The sequence below is a fragment of the Chiloscyllium plagiosum genome, unplaced genomic scaffold (genome assembly GCF_037043375.1).
Source record: "Chiloscyllium plagiosum isolate Xiang-an unplaced genomic scaffold, Cpla_swu_hap1 HiC_scaffold_6, whole genome shotgun sequence".
Taxonomy (NCBI): Eukaryota; Metazoa; Chordata; class Chondrichthyes; order Orectolobiformes; family Hemiscylliidae; genus Chiloscyllium; species Chiloscyllium plagiosum.
The window spans coordinates 55,332,151-55,355,885 of NW_028270144.1; the positions used below are offsets into that span (position 1 = coordinate 55,332,151).

The following is a 23,735-nucleotide window of genomic DNA, read 5'->3' on the forward strand; positions in this document are numbered from 1 at the left end:
ATTGAATCCTGTCAGGATTTGTGGTGTGCCTTTCTGGAGTGTGGGTGGAGAGGCTTCATAATGAATAATATGGTCTCCCACACCACTATATTGGAGCGAGCATATTCCCTCGCTTCCTGGGGAATTGGTATAGGTCAGAACAGCCTTTAGGTTGTGAGCTTGATAACTTAATTTAGGTTATAAGCTCCCTGCTGACTCCCCTGTCTAATCCTCAACACTTAGATCCGTATCTCCATTCTCTCTCATTCTCTTCTACTTGATCGAGACATTTATTAACATGATGACGATTTAGAAAGTTGGACTCATCAGTCTCTTGCCCTCCATGCTTACAAAGTCAATACACCAGTAACAACAATTAATTAAGAACCCATGCAAGAGAGGCAATGCTACAAAATTCACTTTTGGAAGACCCCAATTTCCCAACGCTTGCATTAACTGTATCTGTCAGTTTATTACCTGTTTACTGAACTCATCTGACTCCCCTTGCATCCTATTCCACAGTTCATTGTCCGACCTCATTGTAATATTTCCAAGTTTACTAACAATGTCCTTCAACTATATCAATCATATAGATTTTAACTAACTGAAGTGACAACACTAACCCTTGCTGCACCCCATTACTTAAAGTTGAAATCCTGGAACACTGACAGCATTGTGGGTGTCCATACATCCTATGAACTGTAAAACAAAGTCAAGAACTGCAGTTGCTGGAAATCTGAAACAAAAATAGAAATTGGTGGAGAAACCCAGCAGGTTGGCAGCATCTTTGGACAGAAAGTAAAATCAGCATGTCAGGTCTGTTCGAATGAAGAGTCTGACTCTGCTTTCTCTCTACAGGTGTTGCCAGAGCTGCTAATTTTCTGCAGCAGTTTCTGTTTTTAATAAAAGGACTGTAATGGTTAAAAATGGAAGATCTCGAGAACAGTTAACTATCATATCCTGTGAAAAAGCATTTTAAAAATAATCCTGCTGTCTTGAAACAGCCCTATTCTTCCCCATTCGATGGTAAATGAACAGAAAGCAATGATTCGTAGTAAATGTATTTCCCCAAACTCCATCAGCCCTTATCTTGATGGTAGGGTATTTGACGATAGTAATGCCATTTAATGTTAAGGGAATGTAGTTAGGTGCTGTTGTTGGGAATGAATGTTGCCTGCCCATTTAAGTGGAAAATAACAAATATACCAGTTATTTGCGAAACTATTTGCCTGATAAATCTGTTAGAATTCTTTGAGAAGGTTATGAGCGTGGACTGGTTGGACCGAAGGATCTGTTTCTATGCTGTAGGACAGCCATTGGACGTAGTCACGCAGCATGGAAACAGACCCTTCGGTCCAACCAGTCCATGCTGAACATAATCCCAAACTAAACTAGTCAAACTGCTTGCTCCTGGCCCAAATCCATCCAAATCTTTCCTATTCAGATACCTATCCAAATGTCTTTTAAATGTTGTAATTGTACCCACATCCGTCACTTGCTCGGGAAGTTCATTCCAGATGCAAACTACCCTCTGTGTAAAACAATTTCCCCCATGTCTTTTTAAAATCTCTGTCCTCTCACCTTAAAAATGTGCCCCTTAGTCTTGAAATCCTCCAGAGAAAAAAGAGCTACCATTAACTCCACCCATATCTCCCATTATTTTTATAAACTTCTGTGAAGTTGCCTCTCAATCTCCTATGCTCCAGTGAAAAAGTCCCAGCCTATCTAACCTTTCTTTATATCTCAAATCTTCCAGATCAGTTTGGATTTCCAGAAAGTGTCACACAGGAAGCTGCTAAGTAAAAGTGTTAGGGGCAAGATGCTGACATGGATAGAGGATTGGCTGATTGACACAAGGTAGAGAGTAGGGATAAAGGGATCATTGAGTTAGACACCAAGAAAATAGAGCTTTGGTCCAACTTATCAGTACCGACCAGACTTAGTCCCATGTGCCAGCGTTTGGCCCATATTGCTCTTACCCTTCCTGTTCATGTGACCATCCAGATGTCTTTTAAATGTTGTAACTATAGTCACCTCCATCACTTCCTATGGCAGCTCATTCCATACACACACCAACCTCTGTGAACAAGTTACCCCTCAGGTCCTTCTTTAATCATTCCTCTCTCACCGTAAGCCTGTGCCCTTCTGTATAAGAAGCAAATGAGGAATTCAAGTCAGTTAAATTTGTAAATGTAATCAATAATATATTTGATAAAAATACTTTGGCAATTGTAATGGACTGCTGTAACTGTTTGATTTTACCTGTGTATCTGTATTGGAACAAGAAGTTCCAGTTTGTTTAGAAATGTGTCTGTAAGTTTTGAAAACGCAAATATTGTTTGTCTTGTTTCTTTCAACTGGATAAGCACTGCAATGCAACTGCCCTTTTTCCTGTTCGTGTAATTGCTTTCTTGATGATCTTTTATCTAGTAAACTTGAAAATGACTACTGCTGCCCGACCGACGTTTGAACCAGCTAGAGGAGGAAAGGGAAAAGGTGAAGGAGATCTCAGTCAACTTTCAAAACAGTATTCAAGTCGGGACCTTCCTTCACATACTAAAATCAAATACAGGTTAGAATATATTATTTTGTTTTAAGGAGTGTGGAAAGTTGTACAGTTTGAATGAAGTGCTGTTTCCATTTCTGGTAACTTATCAGATTTTTTAAAAAAAGGTTGAGTACTTAAATTTGTAAAATAATTTGATAGGATAGAAATGGAAAATTTGCTCCCTTTGGTTGTACTCGGAGATGGAACTACTATGGACAAGGCTAGATCACCTCAAAACATTTCAAGACAGTATGCCTAACTTTGCTAGTTATTTTAAATAGATGTAATGCGGATATTCCAGGAGAGATGCAGCTGGTCAAATCCCTTAGTTATAAACAAAACAGAGTTACTGAATGAAACACAACCATAAGCGAACAGAATACTGAATAAATTAACCTATCCGAAAACCCAACACATCATCCCAACTTAATGATGCTTTTCCAAATACTTGTAACAATCCCATTAAACACCCTTTGGCACAAAAAGTAAAATCAAATCTAGGTTCATACAAGAGAGAAGTCAGAAAGAGGAGGAGGATCAGCATGGAACTGCTTCTTTGGGTCCAGCAGCTTCCCAATTGCCTGACTGCCTTCAATGAATAGATAGACCAGACCAGACAAAAGCTCAGCTGGGAGAACTGGTCACTTCCCTTTCATTGTACCAGTGTTTTTTTTTAAACTTAAAAGCCTTTTTTCTGAGGCAGTATCTGTTAGCTATAATCAAATTAGACATAAATGCCATCCAAGCCCAGATTTCTTTTTTGAACCTGTGATTTTATGATCTTCTGAAAAACAAAATCAAGAACAACATAACCTTGTTCAAGAAGCAGCATCATCACACCTCCTTCCTTAACAAAACATGAACCATCAATGTCCAAAAATGGCTTCATTTTAAAACCCCTTAATTTTAAACTGTTAGCACTGTATAGAACACACGTACATTACATTAGCTATAAACATGCAATCATGAACGACTGCACTCTATTTCAGTCTGTTTTATTCCTGCCACCAAACACCTCTGTTTCTCATTCAATCTCAATAATGCGTCAGCAGTCACGTTTTCTCGTCCTGCCACATACACAATTTTCAAATTGAATGGCTGTAACAGCATGCTTCATCTAAACAGACTGGCATTTTTTTTCTTTAATTTCTCCACAAACTTCAATGGGTTATGGTCAGTGTAAATGATTTGTCTCAGATATGCTACTGGTAATATAAATGTTGAAATGTAACGCCAACACCAAACTCAAAGTCAAATATTTCTGCTCAACTGTCAAATGTTCAGTTCCTTGTAGAGTTACCTGATAGTTGTTGAAACTTTATTGCTGGAACAGCACAGCAGGTCAGGCAGCATCCAGGGAACAGGAGATTCAACGTTTCGGGCACAGGCCCTTCTTCAGGAAGAAGGGCCTGTGCCCGAAACGTTGAATCTCCTGTTCCCTGGATGCTGCCTGACCTGCTGTGCTGTTCCAGCAATAAAGTTTCAACTTTGATCTCCAGCATCTGCAGTCCTCACTTTCCTCGAGTTACCTGATAGGTCTTTCTATCTTTTCATCGCACCCACAGCAGTTGCATCTATTTGCCTTAAATGGCTTTGCGTAATTAGGTGTGGCTAATACTGGGTTAGTGGTTAACACAGATTTCAGGCTGTCAAATGCCTTCTGACAGTCCGCTGTCCACTGAAACTTCTTGCCTTTCCTTAACAATTTGGTGAGTGGAGCAGCCACACTGCTAAAGTATGGAATGAATTTTCGATAAAATCCTTTCAATCCCAGGAACCATAACATTACTTTTTTTTGTCAATGGTATGGGAAACTCCCCAATTATCTTTGTTTTTGCATCCTGTGAGGCCATTTGTTCATGTCAAATAACATGGCCCAGGAAGGCGACTTGGGCTTTGGCAAATTCACTTTTGGCCACGTTTATCCCCAAACTTGCCTTCAAACTCGATCGAACAAGTCTGATAATTATTGTAAATGTTCCTTCCATGTATGACCTAAAATCACCAGGTCATCAATAAATATAACATAGTTGCACAATCTGGCAATTACTTTATTGGTTAGTCTCTGAAATGTGGCTGGCACATTTTTCATGCCAAATGGCATTACTTTAAACCGATACAGTGGATTCGGTGTTAGCAAGCCAAAATTGCCTTCGTTCTTTCTGACAAAGGTACTTACCAGTATCCTCTGAGCAAGTCCAACTTAGAAATACAAGTTGCTTATTCCATCACTTCTTGTAACTGAATTGACTTTGCAATAGTCCACACACAACTGTTAGGTACCATGTGGTTTTGGCATCATTGCTATGGATGAGCTCCAGACACGGTAACTCACTTCAGTTGTGTCTTCTTGGAGCATGCATTCAATCTCCTTTTGAACCTTTGCCAACTTTAGAGGGGTATGTCAATAAGGATGTTGCTTAATCGGAACAGCATCTCCTGTATCTCCATCATGCGTAATTAGGTTAGTACTTTCCAGCTGATTTCCATGGGATAGTAATAAGTCTTTGAGATCATTTTGATTTTCCTCTGGTAGGTAACTCAATAATTTATCCCAATTTTTGACAACTTTCTCATTGTTTATTTTAATTTAAGGAATCCTCTGAACTTGTTTCTTCCATCTGTGTCGTAACATCCTCCTCTTGCTTTCCTTCCCTGTCAAAAATACCTTTTGAGTATATTCACATGACACACTCTGTGAGATTTCTTTTTGTCTGGAGTCCTTATCAAATAGTTCACCTTACTCAATTTCCTTTCAACTTAGAGTCATAGAGATGTACAGCACAGAAACAGACCCTTCGGTCCAACTCACCCATGCTGACCAGATATCCCAACCCAATCTAGTCTCACCTGCCAGAACCTGGCCCATATTCCTCCAAATCCTTCCTATTCATATACCCATCCAAATGCCTTTTAAATGTTGCAATTGTACTAGCCTCCACCACTTCCTCTGGCAGCTCATTCCATACACATACCACTCTGTGTGTGAAAAAGTTGCCCCTTAGGTCTCTTTTATAATTTTCGCCTCTCACCCTAAACCTATGTCCTCTAGTTCTGGACTCCCCTACCCCAGGGAAAAGACTTTGTCTATTTGTTTTATCCATGCCCCTCATGATTTTATAAACCTCTATAAGATCACCCCTCAGGCTCCAACGCTCCAGGGAAAACAGCCATAGCCTATTCAGCCTCTCCCTATAGCTCAAATCCTCCAACCCTGGCAACATTCTGAGCGGCACGGTGACACAGTCGTTAGCACTGCTGCCTCACAGCGCCAGAGACCTGGGTTCACTTCCCGCCTCAGGCAATTGTCTGTGTGGACTTTGCACATTCTCCCCGTGTCTGCATGGGTTTCCTCCGGGTGCTCCGGTTTCCTCCCACAATCCAAAAATGTGCAGGTTAGGTGCTAAATTACCCGTAGTGTTAGGTGAAGGGGTAAATGTAGGGAATGGGTGGGTTGCTCTTCAGAGGGTCGGTGTGGACTTGTTGGGCCGAAGGGCCTGTTTCCACACTATAAGTAATCTTAAAAAAATACTTTTCTGAACCCTTTCAAGTTTCACAACATCTTTCCAACAAGAAGGAGACCAGAATTGCACGCAATATATTCCAACAACGGCCTCACCAATGTCCTGTTCAGCCGCAACGTGACCTCCAAACTCCTGTACTCACTACTCTGACCAATAAAGGAAAGCATACCAAATGCTTTCTTCACTATCCTATCTACCTGAAACTCCACTTTCAAGGAACTATGAACCTGCACTGCAAGGTCAGCAACACTCTCTAGGACTCCCATTAAGTGTGTAAGTCCTGCTAAGATTTGCTTTCCCAAAATTTCAGCATCTCGCACTTATCTAAATTAAACTCCATCTGCCACTTCTCAGCCCATTGGTCCATCTGATCAAGGTCCCATTGTAATCTGAGGTAACCTTCTGCGCTGCCCACTAAACCTCCAATTTTGGTGTCATCTGCAAACTTACTAACTATACCTCTTATGCTCACATCCAAATCATTTATATAAATGATAAAAAGTAGTGGACCCAGCACCGATCCTTGTGGCACTCCACTGGTCACAGGCCTGCAGTCTGAAAAACAACCCTCCACCATCACCCTCCTGTTTTCTACCTTTGAGCCAGTTCTGTATCCAAATGGCAAATTCTCCCTGTATTGGGGAACTTTGTCGAACGCCTTACTGAGGTCCATCTACTGCTCTGCCCTTAATCCTCTTTGTTATTTCTTTAAAAAACTCAGTCAAGTTTGTGAGACATGATTTCCCACACACAAAGCCATGTTGACCATCCCTAATAAGTCCTTGCCTTTCCAAATACATGTATATCCTGTCCCTCAGGATTCCCACCACCAATGTCAGGCTCACTAGTCTATAGTTCCCTATTAGCTCATTTCTTAAACAGTGGGCACCACATTAGCCAACCTCCAGTCTTCCGGCACCTCACCTGTGACTATCGATGATACAATATCTCAGAAAGAGGCCCAACAATCACTTCCCTAGCTTCCCACAGAGTTCTAGGGTACCCTAGAACTAAATGTTTTAGTCTAAATGTTTTAAAGAATAGTTTTAAGGCTATAGACTTTCTCACGTAGGCAGCACTCCTACCTGGGAACCGGCTACATCATTAGTAAGGACAAATTGTATTCCTGGAGCTGAGTGTTTGTTCAGTACTCCCACCACAACTTCTCCACTCTTCACTAGACACTCTAACTTCACTTTCCATAACTGAGTGCTTCTTGTCTCAGTGTGAATTCCTGTAACTCGTAACTTCTCTGACAGTAGTCCTTCAGAAGTACATATCTTTTCATCTTGCAACTTCACAGATTTGAGTGGATTCTGTATCTCTTAGTATTGTAACCTCTGTATCTGCTGCTCCTGGCCTATGCAAATAAACTTTACCTTTGCAGATATATGGTTTAAGAAGATCTGGCACTTCCTCCTTAACCAACCTCCAACCAGCTGGAATACTGTGGTGCAGCTTCCTAGCCTCCACTGTGCTTTCCGTTACCACTCCAACAAAATTCCGTGGCTTCTTCTGTTTTCCTACATGTGGCTTCCCAGTGCTTTTCTTAACCCGCCAACACTGTGATTTAATTGGCCTACTTTATTGCAGTGAAAGCTTCTTAACTTCTCTTTCCACTTCAAGGGTTTCCTTTTTACCTGTCGTAAGTTTTCCTTCTGTTATTCGCCAAGATCTACTTTTCCCTTTCCACGTGAGGATTTCTCTTTTCCCCAATTTCTATCCCTCACGGATTGAGATTGATTTTGGAAGCCAAATTTTGATTTAGGGACCAACTCCATAATCATTAGCCATTTCAGCTGCCAATCTTGCTGTTTTGACTCTCTCCTCTTCCACATGACTTCTCACTACTTCAGAAAGTGAATTTTTGAACTCTTGTCTAAATGCCAATTTCTGAATTTCAAACACCCTCTCTTTCTTTCTTTCCTTACTCTCTCCTCTCTCCTCTCTCTCTCTCTCTTCCTTCCTCCCTCCACCCTCACCTCCCCCACTTCTCTCTCTGTCTCTCCTTTCTCTGTTTTTGTTCTGCTAAAATGATTCATTCTTTTTCTTTCCTCTGCTTGTAATCATAATTCAAACTTTCATTTCTGTTGCCCTTTCCTTGTGTTTTGCCTGTAAATCAAGCTGCTTCATTTTCAATTGAATATTAGCCATCTCTAAAGATTCTGAAGGCATCGCCATCAAATGTAAATGCTCAGCAATTGCTATAATTATCTTTCCTTTCCTCACAGAAGGAGCAGCTCCAGCTCCAGCATGTCTGCTAATTCCAGCAGCTTGGCCTTAATGACCTTTTGCAAAACCCCCAAAGTACTTTTTTCACCCCCAGAAAACTCTTGGTGACTGAAGAGTTGCTATCCCAAGCACTATTTAGATCAACTGAATTGAGCACCCAGAACAAAAAACACTAACACCTATCACTTGCTGCCTTTGACTCCAACAATCCTAATCCCAAATTGGAACTATAGAACAAAGAGCCCCCAATCTATTATGGACCAGGCCAGATCCCCTCAAAACATTTCAGTAACCCAGACCCTAACTTTGCTTGATATTTTAAGCAAGTGCAACGTGGAAATTCCAGGAGAGATGCAACTGATCAAACCCTTTAGTTATAAACAAAACAATTTATTTACAAGATTACTGAATGAAACACAAACAAGAGAGAACAGAATACAGAATAGCTTAATCTATCTGAAAGCCCAACAGATACTTGCAACAATCCCCTTAAACACCCCTTGGCACAAAAGGTAAAATCAAACACAGTTTCTTACAGGACAGAAGTCAGAAAGAGAGGGGGATCAGCATGAACCTGCTTCTTTGGGTCTAGCAGCTTCCCAACTGCCTGACCAGACCAGAGAAGAGTTGAGCTGGGAGAACTGGTCATTTCCCTTTCATTGTGCAAGTTTTTTTCTCTCTTAAAAGCCTTTTGCCTCAGGCAGTATCTGTTAGCTATAATCAAATTGGACCTAAAACCCTTTCAAGTCCAGACTTTTCGGAACCTGTGTTCTGTGTTTTTACAACTTCCTGGCAAAACCCAAGGACAACATAACTTTGTTAAAGGAGCAGCATCATCACAGGAGCCTATAACTATTTGGAGTGCCCATTCAGTAGCAAAAACAAGGCGTGCTTTTTCTGGTACATTCAGCTGCGGATGTTTAGACAAATAGAATTTTAAGGATAGAGAGAGCTTTTTATTAGGTAAAAAGATTATCAAGGGGTTTGAAATAAAAGTGGGTGAATGGTATTGTGGTACACATGATCTAATTAAATGGTCATCTTCCAACTCCAATTTGCCTGCTCCTCCTCTTCCTACTCCCTCACCTGTGATTGTCTGCATTGCCCTTAATGGGCTTTGCATGTAGTGGTGGTTAATTGATGAAAAAAAGCCTCGGGTGATTTAGTGATAGGGAGAAAAACACATTCAGTTGTCTGTAACAGCACTACTAATTAAATGGTCCTGGGTTCAAGTCCCACCCTGGGCAGGATGTCTAATATCATTCCTGATTAACTTGATTAGAAGATTCAGGTGCATAGTCATTTATCCGAAATGCTCAAGACCAGCTGGTTTTTGGAATTCAGAATTTTTCAAATTTCAGAATAAGTGACAGTTTGATGAATTTTTAAAAATCTTACCGGAAGAACAGACTCAGTCAGTAAAATGGGACTCGAGAGAGAATTGAGGCCTGCCAGTGTTGGGCCATGCCCCCACATGTCACATCTGAGTGACACGTATTGAGTGGTTATGGACTTGGGTTAACTGTTTGCATGCCAAATAACCTTTGTTAATGAGAAAAAAAACTTCACAAAAAAACTTTTGGATTTTGGAGCTTTCTGGATTTCAGATAAAGGATTGTCTACCTTCATCTAATTAAATGGGCTCAGGAACTGACTCCTGTTTCTCCTTTCCTCACCGTTAGCAAAATCGTACTTTTTGCAGTTATGAAAATCAGGGAATTTTTTTAATGTCACTGATTAAGATATTCCTTTTACATTACTTATTTATATTTTCCCTCCTCGTTCCCTTTTGTAGAATAAATACATCAACTATTTTCACTGTGTAGGTGTTGATGTAAGTACTATCATTAGACTTTTTCCAGTTCCATTTTGAGCTAGCCACTGCAAACAGCTCGCATGTGACTGACCTCATAATAAACCTTTTGAGAATCGACTTTTCGGGCATAAGCCCTTCTTCAGGAATCCTGAAGAAGGGCTTATGCCCGAAACGTCGATTCTCCTGTTCCCTGGATGCTGCCTGACCTGCTGCGCTTTTCCAGCAACACATTTTCAGCTCTGATCTCCAGCATCTGCAGTCCTTACTTTCTCCTCATAATAAACCTTTGCCAGTTCCAACTTGGATTTACCATTATATGGTGTGCTAATTCCAGTTAGTTCATGACAGATCTGGTTGGTTGAAATTGATATACTGAATTCAAATTGCTCTGGCAGTGCTGCTGTATGGATAACTATTAGCCTCAATATAATTTTTAAAATAATTTGTTTTGAACTTGAAGTAAAATTAAAAACAAAATGCTGCAAATAATGTAAGTATTTGTACAACTTGTTTATAGGCAACCAACCCAGGATGTCCCTGAAGAGCTGCGCAGTCGTGACTTCCGCAGGGAACTGGAGGAGAGAGAACGAGTGGCAATACGTGAGAAGAATAGGGACCGGCCACCCAGAGGTATACAGTGTTTCTTTCCAAAATTAGGAGTTGCATTGATGTTTAAATTTGTTTTCTGAAAAATATTAAACTAACATCTGATATTTGTAACCAACTGCAGTAGTGTCAAATCATTTCTCCTTGAACTTTAAATTGAACAGTTTGCAATCAATTTTCCTGCTTGGCAATCTTCTCTCTTGCATTATTGGGGCTTTGGAATTGAAGAAATTAATAATTTTTAACAGTTGTTGAAGAGTATTTAGCTTTTAGCTGCAATCTTGGCATGATGTCACAAGGACAAGATAACCAAAGCCTTTCATGGGAATTCCTAGAGGCCTACTTTTCAACCCAGAATGCCATCAACAAGCATGTAGAAATAGATGCCATATACAACTACTACAGAGTAAAACTGGAAATGACACAACCCATCTTAACAGACCGAATCATATAAATATCAAGTTGAGTAGAATGACAACGCTTCACAGAAGTCGCATGGATGATGTTACAGCATGGTGACGAAACATTTGCATGCCAACCTGCTAGCTCAGTGACCAAATCAACAACCGCAAGATGTCACAAGCCTAGTATTACTTGTGTTTTTATTCTTGTGAAACAATCCTCAACATTTATATTTCCATTTTACATCAGAACCTAACTGAAGTGTGAATTTCCTCAGTGGATTGGCATGACGGTAGGAAGCTCAGAGGAACAGAAGGATCTTGTGATGCTAGTCTTGAAGGTGGTTCGGCTGGTTGATGGGTTAGTTAAGAAGGCATATGGAGCTGTTGTATTTATCACTCGATGCGTAGATTTTAAGAGCAAGGAAGTTATGTTGGACTATACAGAACTTTGGTTAGGCCACAACTGGAGTACTGTATTCAGTTCTTGTCACTACACTATAGGGAGGATGTGAATGCATTGGATGGGTGCAGAGCATTAAGATGTCATCTGAGATGGTTATGAAGAGAAGCTGGATTAGTGTTGTTTTCTTTGGAGCAGAGAATGTTGAGGGGGCTCCTAATTGAGATTTATAGAATTATGAGGAGCAGAGGCAGGGTGGGTAGAAAGCAACTGTTATCCTTAGTCAAAAGGTGAAGAACAAGGGGGTACAGTTTTAAAGTGAAACACTGGAGGTTTAGAGGGGATTTGACGAAAAATATTTTCACCCAGTGTATTAGTGCTCTGCTCTGCACTGGACTGCTTGGAATGGTAATTGAAGCGGGTAACTGCACAACCTCCAAAAAACTCTAAACTTGGATGAGTATGTAAAGTGTCAAAACATTCAAAGCAACGGCCTAGATTGTGAAAGTGGGACTAGTTTAGATGACAGTGTATTTTTTTGTGTCAATACAGATTTGATGGGCTGAAGAGCTTCTTCTGTACTGTATGATTCTGTGATTCTTGTCAATTCATATGAGTGCTTAGATTAATGTCTAGGGCTATGATTCTGCACAAGGCAATTGTTGCATCTGTTCAATAAACATATTTTACTTTTCTGCAAGGCATTAGCTGGGATGCCTCACAGCAAGAGTGATATTGTTTGAACATATGTTTGAGAATGTATACAATGTTGAATTTGTACATTGTAGATTTGTGACTACTATTCCCTTCATGGCAAAGAGATGAATTCTACCTGTACAGTAATATAACATACAGAACAAACACTTTACATAGATGAGGAATCCTGGACATTTTGTCTTTCCTCCTTTCGGATTATTTTGAGAACAACTAGAATTAAGTTGCACAACGTTTATTATAAAGGAAGTGCTCCTAGCTTGGTATAACAGCAAGGGACAAAACAGCGTTTCTGGATAACTTTTCACCCTTTTGCATACTTATTAATCATTGCCTAGATGCAATGCAGAGAGGCAAATTGAGAAGTGGGTTAACCTATCTCGTGCAGGATTTGTGTTTGTGTACGTTACCTCACAGGTAGCACTGATGTCAGCTGACAGCCCAGTATTCATGAAGTATTGTGTGATATTCTCCTTAACATTTTTTTGCAGCTGAAAGATGATGCAGGCAAGAGCTCACTAGGGTGGAAAAAGGGCTTATAATTTTTGCACAACAAATTGTGTAGATCAGGAATGTGTTGCCTGAGTCTGTGGTGGTGGTACACTTTAATTGTGGAATTCAAGAGAGAATTGCCTAATTATCTGGAGAGAGAAAGTTTGCAGGGGTACAAGGAAAAAAGAAGGGGAGTGAGAGATGCTTTTGAGACAGTATAGACACAGTGATTCCATAGTTATGTAGTGCCCATATGACCATAGGATGCCCCAATGCCCTTTTATACTAATTAAGTAGTTTTGAAATATAGATATTATTGTAATTTAGCAAATCACAGTAGGTGATTTACATACATCAAAGCCACAGTTGCTAATTATCTCCGTTAAGATCTTTTTGATGTCGGTTGGCACGGTGGCACAGTGGTTAGCACTGCTGCCTCACAGCGGCAGAGACCCGGGTTCAATTCCCGACTCGGGCGACTGACTGTGTGGAGTTTGCACATTCTCCCAGTGTCTGCGTGGGTTTCCTCCGGGTGCTCCGGTTTCCTCCCACAATCCAAAGATGTGCAGGTCAGGTGAATTGGCCATGCTAAATTGCCCGTAGTGTTAGGTAAAGGGGTAAATGTAGGGGAATGGGTGGGTTGCGCTTCGGCGGGTTGGTGTGGACTTGTTGGGCCGAAGGGCCTGTTTCCACACTGTAAGTAATCTAATCTAAATACTGCCAAAGACCCCTTTCTGTTCCATGGATGTCTTTCATCTCCTAATATCTCCCACTGTATTGTTTTGAAGTATCTGCTGTGGTTGTATGTTAAAGACTGTAGGATTTAGTGAACAAATATGAATTTGTTGCAGAAATATATTAATATAGAAAATACGAACAGGATTAGGCCAGTTGGTTCTGTGAACCTGCAGTGCCATTCAATATGATCATGGCTGATCATCCAACTCCATTCCTGTTTTTTCCCATTCCCTTTGGTAATAAATACTGAAAAGTAGAATATTTTTACATGATGAGTTTTAAATTAATTCGTGGATATGAGCATTGCTGTCTGGCTAGCATTTAATGTCCATCCTAATTGTCCTTGAGAAGATACCATTATGGAAGGAATTCCAAGCTTTTGATCCAGCCACAGTGAAGGAATGGCAATATATGTCCAGTCAGGATGCTGAGTGGCTTGGAGGAGAACTTAAGCTAGTGGAGTGTCCATGTATCTGCAGACTTTGTTCTTCTGGATGGAAGTGGTCGTGAATTTGGAATGTGCCATTTGAGGATCTTAGTTGAATTTCTGCAGTGCATCTCATGGATTGTACATATTGCTGATAATGAATATCAGTAACTGAGGAAGTGGATGTTGTGTCAGTCAAGAGGGCTGCTTTGTCCTGGATGGTGTCAGGTTCTTGAGTGTTGTTGGAGCTGCACTCATCCAGGCAAGTAGGATTATTTCTCCAGCTTCCTCATTTCCCCTCCCCCCACCTTATCTCAGTCCCAACCCTTGGACTCAGCACCGCCTTCTTGACCTGCAATCTTCTTCCCGACCTCTCCGTCCCACCCCCTCTCTGGCCTATCACCCTCACCTTAACCTTCACCTATCGCATTCCCAACGCCCCTCCCCCAAGTCCCTCATCCCTACCTTTTATCTTAGCCTGCTTGGCACACCTTCCTCATTCCTGGACAAAGGCATATGCCCGAAACGTCGATTCTCCTGCTCCTTGGATGCTGCCTGACCTGCTGTGCTTTTCCAGCAACACGTTTTTCAGCATTTATCAGCCCAAGCCTGGATATTGTCTAGGTTTTGTTGGTATTTGAGCATGGACTGCTTCAGTATCTGAGGAGTCACGAAACGTGCAGAACATTGTGCAATCATCGGCAAACATCCCACTTCTGACCTTTATGATTACGACCTTATCACCAGAGAATTTGTCCCCTGATATCCACTGATGTCAGTTTTGCCAGGGCTCCTTTATTCCACACTCGGTTGAATGTCAAGGGCTGTCATTCTCAAATCACCTCTGGTTGTCTCTTCTGTCCATGTTTCAACCAAGGCTGTAATGAGGTAAGGAGGTGAGCAGGCCCAGCAGAACCCAAACTGAACATCACTAAGTAACTAATGACACTTTCCATCACTTTATTGATGATTGAGAGTAGACTGATGGGACAGTAGTTGGCTGGATTTGATTTGTGTACTGGACATACCTGGGCAGTTTTCTATATTGCTGGATAGATGCCAGTGTTGTAACTGTACTGGAAGGGCTTGGCTAGGAGAGCACAAGCCTTTAATATAGTTGCTGGAATGTTATCTGGGCCCGTAGCCTTTACAGTATCCAGTGTCTCTCCAACCGTTTCTTGACATCAAAAGGAGTGAATCGAATTGGCTGAAGACTGGTATCTACTGTTTGGGACCATTCGAGGAGGCCGAAATAGATCTTCAATTTGGCACTTCTGGCTGAAGATTACCGTGAAAGTTTCAGTCCTACCTTTTACAGGGGAACCTCGATTATCCGAATACCAATTATCCGAAAATTGGATTATCCGAAGTAGATCTCCAGGTCCCGATAGAAACATTACATCAAAGACGTGTTTCCAACAGTGGTGGTATCTTTTGTTTACAGTGATTAAACAGGCACCATCTCCAAATGACTGACCTCCTTCCCTCCCTCTCTCCCCATCCTTTCCCTGAAGTTCTACAGAGGGGAGTACCCTAACCTGACTTATCCCACAAAGGCGGCAGCAGCAGCAGCAATCTTGTTGTTAGTATACAGTTCGGCCCCAGAGAGGGGCTGGGGGTGGGGGTGGATGGGGGAGTGGCGGGGGCGGCTGTGTTGGGGGCGGGGGCTCGCACGCTTTGTGCTGGGGGGGGGCGGGGTTGGACGGGGCAGGGTTGAGGTTGGACCAGGGCGGTGGGCGGTGATGAACGTGGGCGTGGGCGAGGGGCGGTGATGGACGGGGCGGGCGGGAGGACAGTGGCGGGCAGGGGGCGGTGTTGGACAGGGATGGTGGGGCGGGTGTTGCGGGCGGGGGCTCGTGCGCTGTATGCTGCTGCTAGTCTCCTGAACGGGAAGCAGACTTTAAAACTCCGAGCCCCAGACGGAAGGCATTTAATCGATTTTCGAAATAATTGATTATCAGAATGAAATATTGCCCGCCCATGTTCGGATAATCGAGTTTCCACTGTACATTGATATGCTGGACGCTCTCATAATTGAAGATGGGGACATTTGTTGAGCCTTCTCCTGTGAGTTGTTCAAATATCAATTCACGACTGGATGTGGCAGGATATGATCTGCCATTCAGTAAGTTCAAGGCTGATCTGGTTGTCACCTCAAATGCTACCCAATAAGCTTTCATTCCCTTGCTTAACAATGACCAATCTACCTGCTACTTTTCAGGAAGAAAATTCTGAGGACTCTCAACTCTAAGAAAATATTTTGGCTCGCCTCAGTTCAAATGATCGATACCAGGAAAACTAGGAACCCTAGTTGGGAAATCTATAGCTGTGTGCTACAGTTTCAGAAAAAAAAGCAATTAGTTAGGATTGACATGAGGTTCATGAATCATTTTGATTTCTCTACCCAGAGAACTATACATTCATTTTGAATATATTTAAGTTAAAAGTTAATATTTTTTTGAATACAGACAGAATAAAAGGATGTAGGGATATAGAGTAAGATGTAACTGAAGTAAAAATGACCGATTTGAATTGTTGATTTGGCTCAAACACATACGCCTACCTCTTTTCCATTATGTATGTTGAGTCAAGACTGACAAATGAAAGGCAGGACAGGTATCTACTTAGCAAAATCTACCTTTGTTTGAAAACTTCTAACTTTCTTGGCTATTCTTGCAGAACACACAACATCATCTTCAAAGAGACCGCGTCTGGATCAGATACCTGCAGCAAACCTTGATGCCGATGATCCATTGACAGATGTAGGTTATGATTTTTTTCTACTTGGTTTATTTAAATATAAAATTTAATTTATTGGTAGTCTTTTCCTTAATTGCAATTTTAGATAGTTCTTGAAAACTTTACTACAAGGTGTTTGGTCTCTCAGATTTGCAAATGAGGTCTGGTTTGGGTAAGGGAATGGTGGATGTAGGCTAGAAATTTGGAACAGTAATTCTGCCACTTGTATTTCTTTCTTGTGCACTATCAATGACCGTTTGAGTTGAGGTGGGCTGTGTGTCCATCCTTTCCTCAGACTGCATTCATATAAGAGAGAGTAAGTAGGACTGGTGGACTGATACATTTGCTGAAATTCCTACCAGTTTAACCAATAAAAGAAAGTATATTTGCAGGTTCCAGAAATTCCTACCAGTTCCACCAATTAAAAAAAACATGCAGACTCCAGACATGTATTGGATAATTAGTTAGACTCTGACAGTGGGTGCCACAGAGTAATCTTTAATCATTGTGAAACTTGTTGATTTAAGAATATATTTAATTGGCATAACATGGTAGCAATATGCCTTTGGAAAATTTTGCCAACACGAAGTGCATATCAAAAGTACAAAATTGGCAAGTAGGAGGGAAAAGTGAGGGGATAAGGATAGATCAGTTGATAACATAAAAAGGAATAACTAATTGTTTCGTAATACAGAGCTAAAATATTGCTGAAAGGGGATGAGCCCTGATTTTCAAGAAAAATGTGCAATGTATGTGTGAATTTATTTTGCCTACATAAAAGTGTCCTGAGTTTTAACATATATGGCACTGGCACACACAACTATGTCACACTGACTGGCAATATTAAAATAGTTTTTGGTATAATTCTTAGTCCAGTTCATGTTATTTCATAAATTATGTCCAGTAGCGGAACCATACCAAATAGTGCTCATATTGTTCTGAGGTATACAAGCACTACTAGGTTGAGCATGATCAGTATGCTACCATTTCAAATAGTCAACATTCTGCCAGTTATTAGGACATACGGTCTACATATCTGACATTGTACTGGCACTAAAACTCATATAGCACGTTACTCACTTGAGTAGTAAGCAAAATGGGGAGAAAGTGAGGTCTGCAGATGCTGGAGATCAGAGATGGAAATGTGTTGCTGGAAAAGCGCAGCAGGTCAGGCAGCATCTAGGGAACAGGAGAATCGACGTTTCAGGCATTAGCCCTTCTTCAGGAATGAAAGCAAAATGGCCTTTTGACTTCATGGTAGCATCCTTTAGTGGAGAAAACTAGTCATGGTTTTCAGCGGACAGCGGACTTCACCTATTATACAATGTTTGACACATCTTCAACTTTCAGGTAGTCTGAGGTTGGTTAGGCACTGTTTCATGCCAGAAATGGTGGCTATCAGCTCCTTCCATGAGTTAGTGAGTATTGGTTTTATTAGCGTAGCCGTTATTGTGTTGGATAGTTCTAATACACCCAGTATCCGCATCGTGTTTGTATGGTGACACAATGACTAAAGCCCTGTTATGACAGTGCCAATGAAATTTGTCATGTAGCATACAGAATCCCAACATGTATATCAACCAGTGAATGTAGCCTTTGGTAGGAGGTAATAAAGAAGCTATTGGCAGATTTCTCAGCTAATACATTGAGGGAAAGGTGCACATTTGATTGTTTGATTTCAGTCATAAATTTGAGCGCAGGATGGAGTTTACTAAGTTGTATAAAGAAGTTATTTGCAGCTGCAAATTCAAAAATTGTGTATGTGTCATCAATGTTTCGGAAACATACAAAGGTTAGGAAGTTAGTGATGCTTCATGTAACCAACATAGTTGTTAACATTGGCTAGGACTGGGGTGTTCTCATGGCAGTGCCATCTCTTTGGGCTTATATAGTGTCATTGAAATTGAACTCAACTCTGAGTTGCTAAGCTCTTGAGTTTGATTAACACTGATTCAGACGTTGGTAGCACACTTAGTTTGCTATGATGTAGTGACATAATATGTATGTTAATGAATTCTTTGAGAGTCATGCCTGTAGATAGTAATTCATCAGATATTGTTTATGAAATAATTTGGAATACGCTAAGGATTAGACCAGAAACCAATTTTAGAGTATCAGTTGGGTTTTCAGTGTGATGCATTTGCATGTTCTCCAAGCTACAAATATACAGCAGGATGGTCTTATGTAGCCAAAAGGAATCCAGATATATAGTGCCTTTTTAATCGAAACAAAAAAGGGTAATGGAGATTATCAATCTCTGCTGCATTCCTATGACAACACCTTGACCAACCAAAATTGACCTGCCTGGCCTGAGAACTAAGATTGACAGTTAACTGTTCTTGGGCGAGAGCCCTTAATTAGGAATGAGGTTGAGAGCCTCAGGGGTGGAGAGATAAATGGGAGTGGGGTGGGGCTGGGGAGAAGGTAGTTATGAGTGCAGTAGGTGGATGGAAGTGGGGTAAAGGTGATGGTCGGAGAGGAGGGTGGAGTGCGTAGGTGGGAAGGAAGATTGACAGGTAGGACAGGTCATGAGAACGGTGCTGAGCTGGGAGGTTGGAACTGGGGTAAGCTGGGGGGAAACTCGGATATTGCCTGACCTGCTGTGCTTTTCCAGCAACACACACTTTACTCTGATCTCCAGCATCTGCAGACTCACTTTCTCCTAGTTAACTCTTCTTGCTGCATTTCCATGCCACTAATGGCCTAACTTATCAGCATCTTTTTCTCATGCTGTATAAACTGGTGTTCCATTTGCCAATATTGTTTGATGTGTCAGTTCTGATGTGAGAATCTGGAATGCACAAACCTGACTGCCATAGCTGACCTATTGTCTCGGCCTGCTCCTGACTCACCAAGCTGATCTCCACATACCTTGATACTAACCTAACCTCCCTGGTCTGGGGACTCCCCACCCAATTTCAGGACACTACCCACACCCTCCACCTCCTCCATGACTTTCATTTCCCCAGCCCCCAACGCCTTATCTTCACCATGGATATCCAGTCCTTATGCACCTTTATTTGTCATTACGAAGATCTCCAAGCCGTCCGTTTCTTCCTCTCCCGGCATCCCCACCAGTACCCTTCCACTGACAGTCTCATTCATTTGGCTGAACTGATCCTCACTCTCAATAATTTCTCTTTTGAATCCTCCCACCTCCTCCAGATGACGGGGTAGCCATGGGTACCCATATGGGCCCCAGCTATGCCTGTCTCATTGTCGGTTACATGGAACAGTCCATCTTCCACAGCTACACCAGTAGCATTCCCCAGCTTTTCCTCCACTACACTGATGACTGTATCAGGGCCATCACGTGCTCCCATGAGGAGGTTGAAAAGTTCATCAATTTCACCAACACATTCCACCACAACCTTAATTTCACCTGGACCATCTCGGATACCTTCCCTCCCTGGACCTCTCCATCTGTATCAATGGTGACTGACTCAACATAGACATCTATAAACCAACCGACACTCACTGCTACCTGGACTACAACACCTCCCATCCTGCCTTCTGTAAAAACGCTATCCCTTATTCCCAATTCCTCTGCCTCCATTGCACCTGCTCCCAGGAGGACTAGTTCCACCACAGAACACACCAGATGGCCTCTTTCTTCAAATACCACAATTTCCCCTCCCATATTGTCAATGATGCCCTCCAGCACATCTCCTCCACTTCCTGCACCTCTGCCCCTGAACCCCACCCCTCCAACTGTAACAAGGACAGCACCCCCCTTTGTCCTCACCTTCATCCCCACTAACCTTCGGATCCATCGTATCATCCTCTGCCACTTCCACCACCTATAAACGGACCTTGCCACCAGAGATATATTTCCTTCCTGCCTTCCATAAAGACTCTTCCCTCCATGACTCCTTGTCAGGTCAATGCCCCCTGTCAACCACCCTCCCCTCCCAGCACCTTACACTGCCACTGCAAGAATTGAAAAACCTGCAAGCAAACCTCTCACCTCACTTGAGTCCAAGGCCTGGAAGGAGCCTGCCACATCTGTCATAGATTTACCTGCGCTTCCACACATCATTTACTGTATCTGTTGCTCCTGATGCAGTCTCCTCTACATTGGGGACACAGGACGCCTACTTGCAAGAATGCTTCAGAGAACATTTCTGGAACACACGCATGAAGCATCCCCACTGCCCTGTGGCCGAACACTTTAACTCCCCCTCCCACTCTGCCAAGAGCATTTAGGTGCTAGGCCTCCTCCATCGCCAAACCCCAACCACCTGACGCCTGGAGGAGGAGCGCCTCATCTTCCACCTTGGGAGCCTCCAACCACACAGGATCAATATTGATTTCAACAGTTTCCCCGTTTTCCTTCACTCCACCTTATCCCAGATCCAACCATCTAACTTGGCACTGCCCTCATGACCTGTTTTACCTGTCCATCTTCCTTCCTTCCCACCTATCCGCTCCACCTTCCTTTCCAACCTGTCACCATTACCCCCACCTTCAACTATCTATCGCACTCTCAATTACCTTCCCTTCTAGCCCCACCCCCTCCCAATAATCTCCACCCCCCCCCCCCCCCCCAATAACAAGCCACATTCCTCTTGAAGGGCCTCTGCCCAAAACATTGATTCTCCTGCTCCTCAGATGCTGCCTGACCTGCTGTGCTTTTCCAGCACCACTCTCTCAACTCTGATCTCCAGCATTTGCAGTCCTCACTTTCTCCCACCAAACATTTACTCAAGGGGGGCACGGTGGCTCAGTGGTTAGCACTGCTGCCTCACAACACCAGGTCCCTGGTTCGATTCCAGCCTCGGGCGACTGTGTGGAGTTTGCACATTCTCCCCGTGTCTGCATGGGTTTCCTCCGGATACTCCGGTTTCCTCCCACAGTCTAAAGATGTGCAGGTCAGGTGAATTGGCCATGCTAAATTGCCCATAGTGTTACGTGCATTAGTCAGAGGGAAATGGGACTGGGTGGGTTACTCTTCGGAGGGTTGGTGTGGACTTGTTGGGCCGAAAGGCCTGTTTCCACACTGTAGGGAATCTAATCTACTCTAAAAACACAACTTGTATGTATTTCTTATTAACCAGCACATGGTCAGTATCCTGATAATGCTGCATGACTATCTAATGCTGCATTAGATATTTAACCATCAACCAAAATACTAATTAATATGTATTGTTTTGCTTTTGTAAATATGTGCCAAATTTCACTGCTATTGTACTTTTCCTAATCTGCACACAAGTGAATTGAGATTTTATAAACCAATTTTCTTTATAAATTTATTTTTTGGGGCCGATATATTGAACTGCAGTTGAGCAAAAATAGATAACTTTTCTTTCTTTTCAGAATGTATTGGCGATTAATTTAGTTTATCTATATTAATGGGAGCTTGAAATTTTTGACATTTCTGCAATGAGGATTTAAGTCACTAGGTGGCCCAATTGTGCAGTTCATGAGTGCACTGAAATTCGATGCCATGTAAATAGAATATGGCCGTTTGATGGCCAAGAAGTGAAATCCTAACCTTTTCATATATTGATTATGTCTTACTTAACGTGAAATCTCTGAATATGTAGATTCTGTTGCACAAGTATGATGAATTTAAAAGATTAGATGAAAATAGCTTTGCTTTTACAATTAAAAAGCATAAGATCTGGTCCACTTCATTCAAGTTCTGAATTTTTAATTGTCCCAGTGATCACAATATAACTAGAGGAATTCTTTCCAACCGCTAGGTAAACAATCTAACTGTTAGCGAACATCATTATCGACCATTTTCTAGTCTGATAAACAACCATTTACCACAACTGTTGCTTTCAGTCAATTTTTTATAAAATCATTCATGGGTTATAAGTTTTGCTGGCTGGGCTAACAATTGTTCCTCATTTTCAGTTGCCCTTTAGAACATGATGATGTGCTTCCTTCTTGAACTGCAGTGGTAGGTACATCCATAGTGCTGTTTGGAAGGTAAAATTCAAGATTTTGACCCCAAAAGATGAAGGAATGGTTGTATCATTCCAAGCCAGGATGTTGTGTGGCTTGGAGGGGAATTTGGAGATATTTACATGAATCTGCTGGCCTTATCTTTCTCTGGTGGAGGTTACTGAATTGCATGCTGTAGTCAAACAGATTGATAACTTGTTACTGTACATTTTGTAAATCTATACACCACTGCCATTGTGTCAGTAGTGAAAAAAATGAATGTAGGAGGTTGGTTGGAGTATCAATCAAATAGGCTGCTTTATTCTGGATGGTGCTGAATTTCTTGAGTGTTGTAGGAGCTGCACTCACCCAGGCAAATGGAGAGTATTCTATCACACTCTTAACTGTGCCTTGGTGGACTGACTTTGAGGAGTCAGGAGGTGAGTCACTTGCCACAGAATTCCCAATCTCTGACCTGCTCTTGTAGCTACAGTATTATTTCGCTAGATTGGCTCAGTTTTTTACCAATCATAACCCCTAAGGATGTTGACATAAGAACAAAGAACAAAAATAATTTACAGCCCAGGAACAGGCCCTTTGGCCCTCCAAGCCTGAGCTAATCCAAGTCCACTGTCTAAACCTAGCGCCCAATTCCTAAGCATCTGTAACCCTCTGGTCCCCACCTACTCATGCCTCTGTCCAGATGCACCTTAAATGAATCTACCGAGCCTGCCTCTACTACCTCTGCTGGCAATGTGTTCCAGGCACCTACCACCCACTTGCCACATGTATCCCTCTTAAACTTTTCACCTGTCACCTTGAGCGCCTGACCTCTCGTTATTGAATCCTTCACCCTGGGAAAAAGCTTATCTCTATCTATCCTGTCTATACCCTTCATGATTTTGTAGACCTCAATTATGTCCACCCCGCAATCTGCTTTTTTCTAATGAAAACAATCCTACTCAACCTCTCTTCATAGCTAGCACCTTCCATACCAGGCAACATCCTCATAAACCTTCTCTGCACCCTCTCAAAGCGTCCACATCCTTTTGGTAATGTGGTGACCAGAACTGTACACAGTATTCTAAATGCAGCCGAACCAAAGCCTTGTACATTTCTTATACTCAATACCCCGTCCGATGAAGGCACACATACCATATGCCTTCTTGACCACTCTATCCACTTGTGCAGCCATCTTCAGGGTACAATGGACCTGAACTCCCA

General features: G+C 42.1%; 1 protein-coding gene across 1 annotated transcript in view; it reads left to right on the forward strand.

Moving 5' to 3' along the window:
- cwc15 (CWC15 spliceosome associated protein) overlaps positions 1 to 23,735 on the forward strand; it is a 114,775-nt gene that overhangs the window by 21,520 nt on the left and 69,520 nt on the right. The window contains exons 2-4 of the mRNA XM_043691483.2: positions 2,410 to 2,551; positions 10,617 to 10,729; positions 16,560 to 16,642. Coding sequence (XP_043547418.1) covers positions 2,421 to 2,551; positions 10,617 to 10,729; positions 16,560 to 16,642 — 327 coding nt within the window. The 5' untranslated portion in view covers positions 2,410 to 2,420. The remainder of the gene's footprint in view (positions 1 to 2,409; positions 2,552 to 10,616; positions 10,730 to 16,559; positions 16,643 to 23,735) is intronic.